The following is a 15,434-nucleotide window of genomic DNA, read 5'->3' on the forward strand; positions in this document are numbered from 1 at the left end:
TTTTTCTTAAAAAAAAGGTAGTGCAAAACTATTAAAGTTTTTCTATAAAGCTTTTATTTGACATATAAATGAAAAAAATCGTTTTATTTTTTAACAAACAAATTGTAGAAATTAAATTATTATTAGTTAGATATAATTTATTACTTTTTATTAACGTAATGTTTTCTAAATAAATTTAGTTCACTTTTCTGTATTTTTAAGCACCAGAATTTTTTATTAATTTTTAAGGAAAATTTAAAAAAAAACAAGAAAATTTAAGTATTTGATTAAGTTGCTTTCATTTGAAATATACAATTTTCTATTTAAAAATCCTAACATTTTTCATTTTGCGATATGGAAAGCAACCTTTTGGTTGGCTCGTATAAATGTTAAAAAATATTAACAAGAATTAACGGCGTAAAAATAGTGTATGGACAAATATTCACAGTTAAATCAATTGTTTGCAGTCACCTGCATGTCTATATAACTATTGCAGTTTACCAATTTATATTTGACTATTGGCCTGTACCATAACTTAAGTCTTAAACCGTTAGCCTACAGTAGTGTACAACAATCCCAATTCGAACTTAATTTTTCTTCAAACAAAACTTTTTCCGCGCAAACATGAAAAACTTGTGCAATGTTCGTGTTCTGTTTGGCGGAGCATTCGATGAAAGCATCGGCTTTAATATCTTTGGCCATTTTTTCACCCTGAATTAAAATAGAAGAAGATATTTTAGTTAGTATAATAATAGTTTTTCAAAGTTGTGCCAAGTAAACAATTAACAATGTCTTAATAAAGAAACTGGCAACTTAGGTACTAAAGCGGTACGAATTTCTGAAGCTAAAAAACTATCGGTATTTTTTACACATTGCGTATGACAAAAAATACATGTTGTATCGAGATTCGGGCAATTCTTTATATGTACGTACCGCTTAAAAGCTTAGATAGAAATGTGTTGTAAAACATTGTATTGTTACCATTGGAATTTTAAAACCTCTCGCCTGTTGATAGTTAAAATTAAAACTTATGTTATTAAATGCTTAAAATATATGTGTATATACATTTACCATTTGGGTGGTGAGAAATTCACGTTGTGAGATTGGGTTATCCATTGAAACGTCGCCGATCGATAAATCGACTTTAAATTCCCCGTCTTCGTTATCGGACCCGGATCCCCGATTTTCGGTCTCGATCCGTGTCCGCAAATCCGTTTTACACGCCACTAAAATCCTAGGCACGTCGGGGCAAAAGTGTCGGACCTCGGGCGACCATCTTATCTCTACGTTCTGGTAACTCGTGGTGTTTGTGACGTCATAACAAATGATGATAACGTCAGCTTTGTCGTAGGAGAGCGGGCGAAGCCGATCATAGTCCTCTTGACCTTAAAGAAAAAAAAAACTCATTAAAGAAAAAAATTTGCACATTTTAAAATGTTTATTTGGTGTATAATAATAAATACACTATTTACATCATTTTATCAAAACTAAACTGTTACGCACCTGCGGTATCCCATAACGTTAACAAAGCTTTTTTGTTATTGACTTCAATGTCAGTTGTGTAGTTCTCAAACACAGTAGGTGTGTAAAACTAAAAATAAAACCATAAATATATTTACTAAATTGTCGTATAAGGAAACTGCAACATGAAGCGCAATTCTAATGATCGTGACGTCACAACTCCCAACATAGTGCTTATTAAATTAAAAAATACCAACATATTTAGATTACAACAGCGCTTGTATATTTTTGGTAATTTTTAGGTAAATTTTGCTTGGTGATAGTATGTGATCAATTGTCATAAATCTAGGTGCAAAAATACAAAAAAAATACTTTTTTTAAACGGTAGCACTTTTTTATGTCACCTTATTGCGATAAGTTTTAAGGATGTGCTGTTGTAATTTAAGAGCTATTCGTTAACGCCGGGCCCAAGAGCAAAAATTGTGGCATTGGTGCGGTTCTTACCTGAAACCCATATGTTTAAAATTAATATTATGACTAGTACATCACATCACCTAACTATAAAACTGGTTTCGTGTGTTTTTTTGAAATGCCATTGGATTTTTTACTACTAAAAATATTTGGTCAAAAATATAAAAATATATTTTTAAGTTTTTCACCTCCGGAAACTCCCCGTCCGTGTAAACGACTAACAGCGAGGTTTTTCCGCATCCGCCATCCCCCACAACGACGCATTTGATTTTTGTTTTGTCCAATCCTATAGCGCCAACTTGCGGCGATGCTAATTCGTCGGTTTCTTTTTGGCTCGCCATATGAACTTCTTCCATTCCCCGATGGTTTAAATTTTAAAATGTTTTCACGCCTTTTTAAATCATTTATTGTTGTTGAAATAAGGCAGCCTTTACAAGAGCATAAGCAAGATTTTCTTAAAGTTGATAATTAATTTATTTCAATTTACAATTTATCTAAAAATCATATTGTAAGCTAATTATGCATTTTTAAACTGTCTTATTCACCCAATATTAATGTAAAATTTATAAAATCCCTGTTTTTCGAATTATAAAATTCTTTCTTATATTTTAAATAAAAAAATTTTTTGGCCTTAATTTCTGCTTACCTAGTCTAAACATATCTGTCTTTATAAATAATAGATCGACACGATGGCAGACTATTTTATAAACGCCATACTAGTGCGGACAAAAGATCAATATTAAATCCACCGTCTGGGATTATTTTTTTCGCAAGAGTATTGCAAATGTACTCGCGACTTTTTCTCTTGCGATAGAATTTCAGTTTAACACAATACCAAAAAACCCTGCATGTAAATTACAGCTTTGCAAGGGAAGCAAATTTACCACATTTTCTAGAGCGTCATTTGCTATTATAAGATTTTTATTTAAAATTACATCATAAATGCTATTGCTAATTCCCTTTTTTTTCTAGCAATCGTGTTTTCTCTTAACTTACAAAAAATCGTAGCCTTAAAAAATGCATTCAAAGCATAATGTTTAATTCATGCGAAAAACCACAAAAATAAAGAAAAAGCGTATCGCTTTAGTTTAATCAAATTGGTATTGTAAGCTAAGGCAAAGCATTCAGTTATACAATTGAACGCATTTATCTGGTTACTTATTATTTTTACTCATTTAAATAAACTACATTATCTTTGCCATAAATATATCAAACTGAATTGCCAAATATTCCAAAGCGTATAGTTACTATATCGTCGTACAACCTATTAATTGACAAAGTGTGAAATCCAGCAATCTGTCACGTGACTTGTCGAAATTTTATCACGTTAAACTAACTGTGTCAGCATAAACTAGGTTGCGTATTAAAATATCTGCCCACCTAAAATAGTATATGGCTATTTTATAATAAATTATTCCAGGAAATAAACGTTTAAAATTCTGTCTTTTTTTAGCCCAGATGTTTGCGCTATATTTAAACCTGTAACATATTCGTTATGTAGCTTTGTAATTTAGTAAATGTATGTACTATACTATGTTTGTTTACTTAAGAAAGATACTTAATTGAATTATACATGGGTTATAAATGTTAATTTATTAACATGGGTACCCTTACATCACTATAGCCTATCTAAAATTTCTCAACTGTTTAGACCAGTTTTAGCTATACTGTTCACGCGTTATTTGGTTGATTCCTTTAGGTTGCTATATCAAATTAACTAAACAAGGTTTGTTTAAAATTAGGCAGTTCTGCGTGGGCCTCAACGCGTATTAATAAACTGATCTTGTATACAAACAACCCACTTCCTTTTGACTGACAAGGCTTCGAAAATTCAAATATTGTTTGGTTTATATCTTCAATCACTGAGAACAAAATAGCTGTATTGCTATATATAATAGCGTATTCAATAATTATTAGTCTTTAGATTAATAAATACTGTTTAAAAATATATATATGAATATTTTTTTATAAAGCTACGCACTTTTCGGGTATTCAATAGTTAAATGCCCTTAAAACTGCGTCATAATTTTCATAAACCGGAAACTGCGTTCGTGTAAGTTTAACAAACTTTTTCTTAATTTAAAACCCTCATTATATAAGATAGTGAGATTTACTTGTTATAGTTTACTGAACTTTGCTAGTTGCGATTGGCGATACCTTTATGTTTATAAACTAACAGGAACTTTTTTTTTGTTTCGCGTAAATTAAGGGTTTCCATGGGTTTCCAGTGCGTTTATATGCATGCCTTAAAACACAATTTAATAACATAAAATAAATTGCTTAAAAATACAATGTGTACTCATGTTAAAATTAGAAAATTAGTAACTAAATAAGTAAAATGCGGTAAGCTTTTTGGAAATATTTAAAAATTATTTGGAAACACTGGTACGCGTTATATTTTCTATGATCATTCACGTTCTTTGTACTAGAAACTTAATTATTTAATTAAGGCCACAGTGGGTATATAGGACAAACGACCTTTTTTAATAGAACATAGTTTCGTCGTACTATTACAAATTGAAGCCAAAAAAATTGCCTTACCTTATTTAGGTTTAATTATTTAGTTCTACGTTGGACAAACAATTAATTAAAATTCTGCATAGTTAATATTGAAGACTTTTTTTGGAAGCGTAACATAATATTAAACGTCATTCTAAATTGCTAAAATTTACCGTGTAAATGCATTTGACTGTATAATATAGTGACGTCATATCCTTGTGAAATACCGGATACTCAAACCACGTTTTCGTTTCTTTCCGTACGGCTTTCTTTTTTATTAATTCCTAATTTGCAAAAAAACAGAAGAGTTAATTTAAATAAAATATTTTTTTATTATGTTTTGCAATAATGATTAAATTTTTATTATACTTACCTCCACATAAAATTGCTGATGCTATTCCAGAACCCCCGCCTATAAATAATCCTAAGAATAATCCTTTTTTGAGCAATACCAGCACTGCTATATTATCGAAACCTGCAGTAAAATATTATTTTTAGGGTATATTTCAGTTGTTTTGTGTAAATAACAATTGAAAATTGACATTTCAGGTTATTTGGATTAGTTTTGCGACTCGCATGGTGTCGCTCAAGGGTAAGATTTTGGTGTTTTTAGTGATTAAATATTATAAAAATCCGGTAAAGTGGTACACCGACCATGGTCCCGGGAAGACCCAAACAAATTTAGGTTAGAGCCGTACAAAAGGCACAATATTCGCCTATGAGCCCGGAGGTTACAAGTAGATTAAAGACATAAAAAAGCACATTCTTTGCCAATAAAATAATATGAAACGTTTTAACTTAAGCTAATTGGGAAAAAATAAACCACTATGTAGTTTAAAAGCTTTATAACTTATAGAAAATTTGAAATTTAGCTTTTTTATACTTTTACCTGTAGTTACAATGCTTATAATAAAGACAAGAGCAATGACAAAAGCGACTAAATTTGTAATAACCAATCCTTTCATGCAGAATCTAAGATTTTTCCACCATAAACAGTTGCTCTGAAAAAAATAAAAAGTTTAAATTAATTAAATTTAAGTTTTAACAAAATTTAAGTTTTTATTCATTTATATATTTTCAGCAGTTATATTTTATTTTTTTACTATAACAATAACCAAGGGCAATTTACCATGTTTAAGCTTCTTTGTAATGGATCTTTGCCAACATATTCACATATACAGTCTATATAAAAGTGAAATTTGGTTACATTAATTTTCTGTTAATAACACCCTACAATACAGCTAAATTTACATACAACTTAAAATTAATAAATTAAGCAACAAATAAAGCTATTTAACTAGGCTATGCAATAACGTTGACCTTGCTTTAATTCTGAAAAGGTTTTAAGCAATTTTTCACTGTTTGCCTATGTAGAAACCAACGAATGATAGTTTAAATTCAGTTTAAAAAATCTCTATATTTATACTTCATCCTTTAGTGTGACCAATTATTGTATAGAATATCAAACAAAAAAAATATTATTTTGAAAAAAATGATCAATAAGATTTGTGGGTACGAAATTTTAAAAATAAAAAGACCCGTTTTCGAACAATGGGATATATGTTTGGTTAAGTCCTAAAAAAATAAACATACCGAATATTTTCTATTTTTTTGCTGGCCAGAAAAAAAACCTTAAAAAAAACAGTGAAAATTGTTATTATAAACCGACACTCTACTATAACTTAATTGTTTATATAGAGAAATGTCAAATTGTGATTAAGTCGTTTAACATTCTGTTTATAATAAATCGTACATTGCATACAACATGACGATATACTTGCCTTTGTGGTAATTTTCCACTACGAGTTGGTGTGAATCATTAAGTTTATACTGTCTAAACTAATTACAGCAAATGTTAAATGTTAATATGTATATTATAAAAACGTTAAGGCTGATTCCAAATTTACAACAAACATTAGTAAAATTATAAATAAGACAACAATAATAAGGTTGTCAAAGACATTGACACAATTTTCAAATTAACGGTTGTGATAGCAATAGCAACAGGTTTTAAAAAAGGTGTTTGTTGATTTCTTGTTGAATAAATTAAGTTGACAAAAATTGTTTTACTATGACACACGTTTTGAATATCTCATTATTTAAACCTTAATGCGGTTCGATTCCGATTTCAAAGCACAGTAAATCAAATCATAATGACCACCGACGTCAAAGGAAGTGAACGGTGCGCAATATATTGTCATTAATAACGATTACTGTCGCATGTAGAACATGTGACAGTAGAATTACATACAAAGAGCAAACTTCAAAACGTCGATTTACTAGGTTACATACCAGCGCGCGTAGTATGATATCAATGAATATAACAACGGGTTTTGACAACAGATATAGTTAACGGAGGCATCAAAGATTTTAGAAAAAGTTTAGGCCTTATTTAAAGCTCTGTAACCGCGTGATACCTGCTAGCAATACGCCAAGGCTGTATATTAGTAGACTGTTATGCGCTATTGGCTTAGGGGCAACGTATGTTTTTGGTGGAATTTGCACACGGCGAAAAAGTTAAAAAAAGAGTTCTCCTAAATAATAGGAAATGTTTTACGGAAATACTAGTGTGGTTGCTAGAGAGTAAACATGCGTAACCCTATAGGCTGAAGTTCTAGAGTGTATTGCCTTGACGTTTAACAAATTTTACCGTGTTTAATTCTGTTAAAAGCTTATGGTAGTCAAGCATGAAGGTTAAGAATTTAAGAAAATTTATGTGTTGTTTTGGACGCTATCGAGTAGACTTTGCCCCTTGTTGACATACCGCGAATTTTTGCTACCTGCTGTTGAGCTGTTAAAAACATTTCAAACCGCGGTGAATAGTATTTCTTGTTTACAAAATTAGACATTTTCATAGGTTTATTATGTAGTTTTTTTTATTAAGTTTTTCAGAAGTTGTATAATTACGGGTATATCACGCAGTGACTCACTTGAAAGGGTCATAAAGCAACATGCTATTATAACAAAAATCAACGTAAAACTTGCTGTTGTTTTCGACAGTGAATCATACTATAAGAAGTACGATTAACGTAGTAATACTTAAAAACTATTTGTTAATGTTTTTTTTTTAAGTTATGATGTTAGTTTAATAACTTCACGAGAAATGTATTGCGAATTTTGTATTTATTCTTGCGAAATATACGTTATATTGTCTCTATGTATTGTTTTGCACACAAAACAAACACGTTTAACTATTTTATCAAAAGATTAGCAATAAGTTCTAACAGGCAAAGTGTTTTTCAGGTTACAAAAAAATAAGCGCTACATATAACTGTAAAATATAAACACACAAGTAAGTGTCAAGTTTTCTGTTTGATTGTTACGCTAAGGAAAAAATATGAACATTTTACAAAGCCATCGCATGGAAGGTGCGCCATGTTCTTTGGAAAAATTAAGCATGTTGTGCGACAACAGCGCTTCAATAAATCGCTTGGGGTAAGTAGTTGGCATGTGACATTAGCTTGTTGTGCAGTTTTTAAATTTAGTTACCATTATTTGACTATTAACTGGCTGAATATCATTTACACCAAGCTTTTATGAGTAACATAGCAAAACAATAATTTTTAGTTGTTATTTAAAAGAATTTTCTGTTAGTATATATCCTGTAAAACTATATTTAAGGAAACATATGTGTAGCCTATTTTATTACCAGACTTTCAGTTTAAGATAAAATTACATAGTATATGTCTGTATGTTTAGTATAGATATAAAAATCTAGTTATAAGGAATTTTAATATGTTGTTCAAATTTGAATTATATTTGACTATATTCTTTTTAAATACATGAAGCATACTGTTTTTTTGGTGTAAAAATGTTAATTTTTCTTTTTTAGTTAACTGTTATTTCTCTAAATAGTTATAATGATTCGATGTAATTTTAACATCATTTTAAAATTAAAGATAATACTTAGGGAATATGTTTATTAGATTTTTTGTTTATAACATGCTATATTTGTACATTATTTCAAAAAGACGACTCTGCGAATTTTGCATAAATATGAATCTTTGGACTTTGCCTTGTTCCTCTATTACCAAATCACCTTGTTGTAATCTAACCGAATAATAAGTTAGAATTAATTATTTACTAGAAAACAAATATGTACTTTGTTCAGAAAAATTTAGACTAAGTTTTGATAAAAACCAGTAAAAAACACAATGGCCGCAACACTTTTGCCTAAGCGAAAGCCGGGACAAAGTGGGTCAGATTCAGAAATGGAATGCCAGAGGTACGACTATCGGATTTTGTTCAATGCTTAAGTACACTTTGATGAACGTTTTTCTTTTTGGGTTTTGTTAAAGACACTTGATTCTTGATAACTTGGCTTATGCATTTAATTGCACTTTTATAAAAAATATTTTTTTATTTTTGGTGTGCAAGTATTGCTAAACTAATAAAAAATTAAGCTTGTAAAGTATCAATAATTTAGCAAGTTGAAGTTAATGGATTTATAATTGTTGTTTGGAATTGTTTCTATAGGTTGGATGTAGTGAAGCGAGCTTATATGTTATGCAAGGAATATCTTCAGGGACCATGGGCTCAAATCTCATTGGATGAATTTGAAATTACTCCGCTTGGGTAAATATTATTAAAGTACAATCAAGTACAATTTGCATTAATTAAGAGTAAAAAAAAGATTAAAAAAATTATATAAATGTAGTTGTTTTTTGACTAATCAATATGTTTTGGTATATAATAAATTGTATTAAAATGTAATAAAAAACTATGTACTGAAACAATTTAACAAATATGTTTCTTTTAAATAAAACTATTTTAAATTTAAAATAAAACTAATTCATATATTTTTTTTCATTTTAATTCATTTAACTTTGCTTTCTATGGGATTAATTTCTCATTTTAATATTTACAATTAATTATGCGATAGAATAAAAGGAAATGGCTTTAAAACTGCACATCCTTTTTAAGTGATTAATAGTTTGTTTACTGTATATTTCAGCGGTGGTCTCACAAATAAGTTGTACATTTGTACTCTGCCCCATAAGTACAGAAGCAACGATAATGACAGTGTTTACCCCAACACTGTGCTACTACGACTTTATGGCCTCATTTTGCAGGTTATAAACACTTTTTATTATTTTAATAAAAAAAATGTCCATTTGTGAATAAATATAAATATATATATACAAGTTTAAAAAGGTTTTTTTTTACCAGTCTATTCTTTTTGTTAGTAAATATTTAAACATTATTTTGTGGTAGAACTTTAAGGCTCAAATACAAGAGAGTGTTGTGTTTTCCATTTTGGCTGAACGTGGAATTGGGCCACGCTTGTATGCCGTATTTCCTGGTGGAAGACTGGAAGAATTTTTACCAGTAAGTATCAAAAGGAAATAAAAAGGCATGCGTTAGTTATACTTTATTTTACACGTATGTTATAGGCTAAGTTAAAGCATTAACCATCGAATATAATAAAAACAACTTATGGTTTTTTTTATAATTCTTACAAACCAAAGTTGGATTTTTAAGCATTTTTTTAAACAAAAATCGAAATTTTTAAAATTTACATTTTATTTGTTGGATTACATTATTTGCTTCAATTACTCTTGTGAAACCAACTTCGGAATTCCTTTTTTGTCACGTTCAGTGTACTACTTTATATAGGCCTATTTGGTTACACATTTTGACAAAAAATAATTAGTTAGTCTGCCTGTTGAACTTTGAAATTAAATATTATATAATTCATATTTTGTTTATTGACATGTGGTTATTAATTGTTTTTTTTTGATTAGGCTGTATTTGATTTTCTCAGTAAAAACACCAGCATATGGTTATGTAGAAAACAATACAAATATTTTATTACTAGAAATCCACTTTAAAAAAATTTAATTTTACCAAGGCTTAAATCCTAATACTATTATTTAAAAAGGGTGTTTTAAAATAGATAATGATAAAGATTTTTAAGAAATTTAAAATTTTTTCATTTTAATTTTATATATACACAATTATAATTATCATTTTTTCCAGAAATGAATTATTTTTGAATTTTTAACTAAAAATTTTTTTTTTAGTGCCGAACCCTTCAAACTGATGACTTGTGTATTCCTATTACATCGCAGCAGATTGCAGAGAGAATGGCAGAATACCATCGCCTTATTATGCCAGTTAAGAAAGACCCCACATTTATCATGAGCAAAATGGCAAAGTATATACTTAAAAGCGTTTAAAAAAAAATTATTTGAGCATAAAATTCTAAACAGAAAAATTTTCAAAAATTTTCCGATAATATTTTGAACTGATGTCAAGGTTTTTAGACTTGTTGGTAAACTTTCGGCGCCATCCTAATTGCTGATAAAAAATAAATATGTTACCGATTAAGTACTTTTTTGCTAACTAAGATAACTCAACATCTCGAAGGTGACCTTATGTTATGTCCATAGCCATTAAACCTTGTTTACAATGTTTTAGGTACATGGAAAAAAGCAAGAACGTTCAGTTTAAAGACGACTACAAACAGCAGCTCTACCTGGAGTGTATGTCGTATAACGTAGAAGAAGAAGCTCACATCCTAAAGTACATAAAAATTTATTATTTTCTAGAGATGTTATTCTATATGGGCATTAAATTTTTTTTTATTTTAAAGTTTTTGTCTTAATGTCAATATTGATCTGTTGATTAGTTTAAAATACGACGTTGCTTAAACCCATAGGTTGTTATCGCCCAGTAAACAACTTTAGTTTAAAGTTGCAACGCACCCAAGCACTTTTAACATCGTTTTTTGTTTTAGGAGAATGGTTTCCAGTATGCATGCTGTTGTTGTTTTCTGCCACAATGACGTACAAGAAGGTAAAACCCATGGTGTAATTTAAGAAGCTGTTTTCATGTTGAACTATTTCCTTTTTAATAATAATTAGTTTTAGGTTTTATAAAATTTTAAAATTTATAAAAATTATTTAATTTAAAATTAATTAAACAAATTTTAAAATTTTTGTAAAATGCATTTTTTTACCTAACAACAAATAACTAATGAGTTGTTAAACTGGTTATAAATACATGGTGGTTAAACTAGTTTAAGCCAGTTTTTTATCAGTTTATATGATCTATATTCTCATGGGTCGTTGTAAAAATATTTGAAATTCCTTTTTTTATGTGCCAGGAAATCTATTATATTCCGCGGATGAAGAAAGACAAAACCCAGTTCAAATGATTGATTTTGAATACAGTGCTTACAATTTCAGGTATTTTTAAACAAAAATTTCTGTGTATTTGGTGGTCTCATTGTATGTAAATTATTCTATTAAAAAAAAAAGTACTGGTAATTTTTTTTTCTTATTTAAATAAAATGCTTATGATTTAATTTTTTTGATTATTCATGATTTGATTAATCATTTGACTTCATAGCCCAATTTAGGTTTTTAGTGCAATATTATTAAGTTAAATATGTCATCATATTAGTCATTAAATTGCAAATTAAAATTTTTTATTTCTTAAAAAAAAAAATAAGTGTTCAATGTTACATTAAAGCTTAAAAAGATACAATAAAGCTTAAAGCGCATTTAAAAAGGATTACTTTGTAATATTTACTTATGTAAAAGCTTTAAATAATACAGCATACACTTTACTGTTAATATATTCTTTCAGGGGTTTTGACATTGGAAATCACTTTTGTGAATGGATGTACAATTACAGTCACACTTCATGGCCTTTCTTTACTTACAAATATGAAGATTACCCAACCAAAGAGCAGCAGGTATTTTGATATAAAACTTAATTTTATGTTATTTTCAATAGTAATTATTATTTCGTGTATTATGAAAAGAAGATATAATTTTTTTTAGACGAAGATTTTTTAATTTAAAAAAATTTTGTAATTTTTAAATTGATTTTTTTCAGGAAATCTTTGTTAAATCATACCTTAAAACTGCATACAAGGCAGTTCCGTCACGCCAGAATGATCCGGAATGGCAACTTGACTTTGTAGTAGCTGAAGCTAACAGGTAGGCACTTTTGTTCTTTAGTGTTAATTAAAAAAATAAGGTAAGTTTTCGCACTGGCATTTATTAAGTTCTCAAAATGAAATTGATGTGCTTGGTATGGTGACAAATTTTAATTTATGTTAATTGAGTCGAAAGTATGAACAATTTTAAGTTAAAGTTTGTATGCGGGTGCAAAAAATTGTGCATGTACGACGATTTTTACCCACAATTTTTAGTTTGCTTGAAACAAATATTTTAAGATGAAAATTTTGTAAATTGGAATTTTAAAACAATAGGCAATTAAAATCGTCGAATATGCACATGTTAATGTGTGAGTGTGTTGAACTTTAAAAGCCAAATTGTGAAGTTTACACCAATAAAGCAATGGTTTTAAATGTTAATTCTATGTAATTTCTATTTAAATATTATTGTATATATGAACAAAACTTATGTAAAAGTTTTTTTTTATAAATGTTTCGTTTTTTTTGTTGCCTATTTGTTTGCATGTTCCCAGAGTTTGTAAGTAGGGTTTCGTATTTTGATTTGATGCAGCGTCCTAAGTGGCGCTTGCCTATCAGATTTGTTCTTAGGTGTGCCCACCGCTAAGCAAGGCGCGTTTCCCCCCCAACTCACAGTTTACCCCCCCCCTGAAGGGAACGGAAATAGATCGAGTGCTCAAACCCGAGATTTTGTGAAGAAATTCCATGTTTTTATGCAACAGTAGTTTAGATTTTTGCTTTTCTTTGTAGTGTATTCATACACTTAAATTACACACTAACATGATACAGTTTTTAAACACATGTTACAACATACACACTATACCAGCTCAAATATTTGTGTTTTTTGACATGAAAATTTTTTTTCTATAAAAATTACACAATTTAATTTTAAATAACTGTTAATTAAGATACTGTGATTTAAAATTTTAATTATTGCTAAAATATTTTTTGATCTTTTTAACATTTAATTAACTTCTTTAGATATTTCTTTAAAATTAAGCCTTGATTATTTTACCAAGCACATATTAAACACAAAAATTGACATTACATATAATTTGTTAATTCATTCACATATTTTTCATCGTTTATACTGTATTTGATTTTGCATGTAAATTTTGCCCATCATAATTTTTAGAGTGAAATTACAAGTTAGGTTAAAAATTGTTATTTTTTTACAGGTTTGCACTGATTTCGCATTTGTTTTGGACTCTCTGGTCAATTGTGCAAGCTCAGATCTCAGACATTGGATTTGGATATTTGGTAAGTTAAAATTTTGTAAAAAATTTTCATTTTTTTGGACAACTAGTTCACTGCTGCTTCAACAAAATTTAAGGGTGACACTTTCAGCCTTATCTTAGGGTAACATTTATTACCCCTACCCAGTATTGATTTGATCATGGCAGTTTAAAGGCCAGTAGCATATATTCAGATTTTTACATTTCTAAAAACTAAAAAAAAAAATATTTTTATTTGGCAGGAGTATGCTTTAGTCAGATTGGACGCTTACTTCAAACAGAAACAAATTTTTGCCAATTCTACCACTTGAGGCAGTTACATTTGCTTTTAAAAAACGCCCTTCCTTTTTCGTATTCTCTTACTGTGACGTGGATTCTACCAATTTTATGCATTCTTACCATAAACGCTTACTTCACATTCTTTTGGTTTCCGTATAACTTGAGATACAAACTTATATCCTGGTGCCCTCTTACGGTTGATATTTTTTGGGTTGATCATTTGTTCAGTATTCTAAGGCTGAATGTTTTTGTAAGGAATATGCAATTAAGTAACGAAAGCAATTTTGAGTTATATAAAATTTGTCCCAATATGTTGCAGAGTTAAAAAGCTAAACTGGTGACATTTTATTTTTTTTATAAAACGTTGCAATTCTAGAGGTTCTTCTTCGTTAATTCGTTTTGTTCTTACGATTTTCCTTGCCATAAATCTATTCGTATGACTCAATGGTAAAAAAAATACGTATGCTTGTCCTTATTTCATAAACTAGTATGTTCATATCACGTAGCGCTTGTACAAAAAAGTTGCTTTTATTTTTTGCGTTGTATTTACTTTAATTCTATTCGCTTCTATGTAAAAAAAATGTTCTGATATATTTATTTTTTATCAAGCGTTTCCTTATAGTTTCGAAACATTCTACTGCCCCTTTGTTCAACTCCCTATGTAGAAAAAAATGCACCTATTATGTGAAATACCGAAGTAAACAAAAAAATTTCATTTTTAAATTTTAATTATTTTTTTATCGTTATTATCATGCTCGAAAGCTGGAGTCGTAAAAGTGCAATGTTACTTCGGTGCATACAAAAAAAGCAATAATACATTTTAAATACACGTGCATTATAATTATATTTTATATAATGTAACGTCTGATAAAAAAATTACATTTATTTCACATGAACGACCAAGAATTTGAATTTAATATCTAATTTCTTTTAACAACGTAAATTAACGTTTTTTGTTCTATAGTTGTAATTGATTGTATTTTAGGATATAACAAACTGGACACTGTTTTTAGTAATTACCGAAAACAGTATTATCGGGTTTAAGTTTTACAATATCGTTTCATGTATTTAATTTCATTGTAATAAAATATTATATATATTTAATGGGGTTTCTTATTTTTGGATCGGGTAATAGACTTAAAGATTAAACATAAATGCGCTGTGCGTCAAAACTTAAAAAGACACATTTATTACGTGTTTATTATATTTAAATTCTTGCTTGTTTATTAAAAATTAAAGTTTGATATTAAGCAATTAAAATTTAGTATAATGTATTTAATAATATTACTAATTAAATACATATTTAAAAAATAATTTTTGTTTGTTTATTATATTTAAATGCTTGTTTATTTATTAAAAATCAAAAATCAATTTTAGGCATTTAAAACCTGTCTAATGTATATTCTGATATCAACAACTTAAAACTGGGTTAAAAAATTAATTTTTGTTTGTTGAGTATATTTAATTACTTTTGTTGATTAAAAAATTAAATATTGATATTTTAAAACTTTTAAAATAATTTTGTTCTGAAATTTTCTTAATCCAATAATTTAATACGTTTTCAGTCTAATAATCAATTATGT

General features: G+C 28.5%; 2 protein-coding genes and 1 long non-coding RNA gene across 6 annotated transcripts; 1 reads left to right on the plus strand and 2 right to left on the minus strand.

Moving 5' to 3' along the window:
* Positions 1 to 43: 43 nt before the first annotated feature.
* On the minus strand, positions 44 to 3,317 carry LOC145751501 (ras-like GTP-binding protein Rho1). The gene is made up of 4 exons (XM_082567673.1): positions 2,100 to 3,317; positions 1,483 to 1,570; positions 1,051 to 1,364; positions 44 to 690 (listed from the first exon to the last, which is right to left on the minus strand). The coding sequence occupies exons 1-4, from the start codon at positions 2,265 to 2,267 to the stop codon at positions 535 to 537; spliced, it is 726 nt and encodes a 241-aa protein (XP_082423799.1). The 5' UTR covers positions 2,268 to 3,317; the 3' UTR covers positions 44 to 534.
* Positions 3,318 to 3,956: 639 nt separating this feature from the next.
* Positions 3,957 to 5,653, minus strand: LOC145749669 (uncharacterized). The gene is made up of 4 exons (XR_014283646.1): positions 5,540 to 5,653; positions 5,300 to 5,411; positions 4,784 to 4,885; positions 3,957 to 4,694 (listed from the first exon to the last, which is right to left on the minus strand). It is a non-coding gene; the product is annotated as an uncharacterized LOC145749669 (long non-coding RNA).
* Positions 5,654 to 7,619: 1,966 nt separating this feature from the next.
* LOC145749668 (choline/ethanolamine kinase-like) lies at positions 7,620 to 14,949 on the plus strand. 4 transcript variants are annotated; one of them, XR_014283644.1, is made up of 12 exons: positions 7,620 to 7,845; positions 8,887 to 8,985; positions 9,365 to 9,482; positions 9,625 to 9,738; positions 10,434 to 10,567; positions 10,831 to 10,935; positions 11,150 to 11,208; positions 11,519 to 11,600; positions 12,004 to 12,112; positions 12,256 to 12,359; positions 12,929 to 13,597; positions 13,815 to 13,882. XR_014283644.1 is itself a non-coding variant. In XM_082565497.1 (12 exons), the coding sequence occupies exons 1-12, from the start codon at positions 7,748 to 7,750 to the stop codon at positions 13,881 to 13,883; spliced, it is 1,173 nt and encodes a 390-aa protein (XP_082421623.1). In that variant the 5' UTR covers positions 7,620 to 7,747; the 3' UTR covers positions 13,884 to 14,949. The 4 variants fall into 4 exon arrangements, 2 of the variants coding, with proteins under 2 accessions (XP_082421623.1, XP_082421624.1); XR_014283645.1 differs by lacking the exon at positions 13,815 to 13,882 and having other exon boundaries at positions 12,929 to 13,058; positions 13,516 to 13,576; XM_082565497.1 differs by having other exon boundaries at positions 13,516 to 13,597; positions 13,815 to 14,949.
* The last annotated feature ends 485 nt before the right edge of the window (positions 14,950 to 15,434 follow it).

This window comes from Corella eumyota, chromosome 4 (assembly GCF_963082875.1).
Source record: "Corella eumyota chromosome 4, kaCorEumy4.1, whole genome shotgun sequence".
In the NCBI taxonomy this organism is placed as follows: domain Eukaryota; kingdom Metazoa; phylum Chordata; class Ascidiacea; order Phlebobranchia; family Corellidae; genus Corella; species Corella eumyota.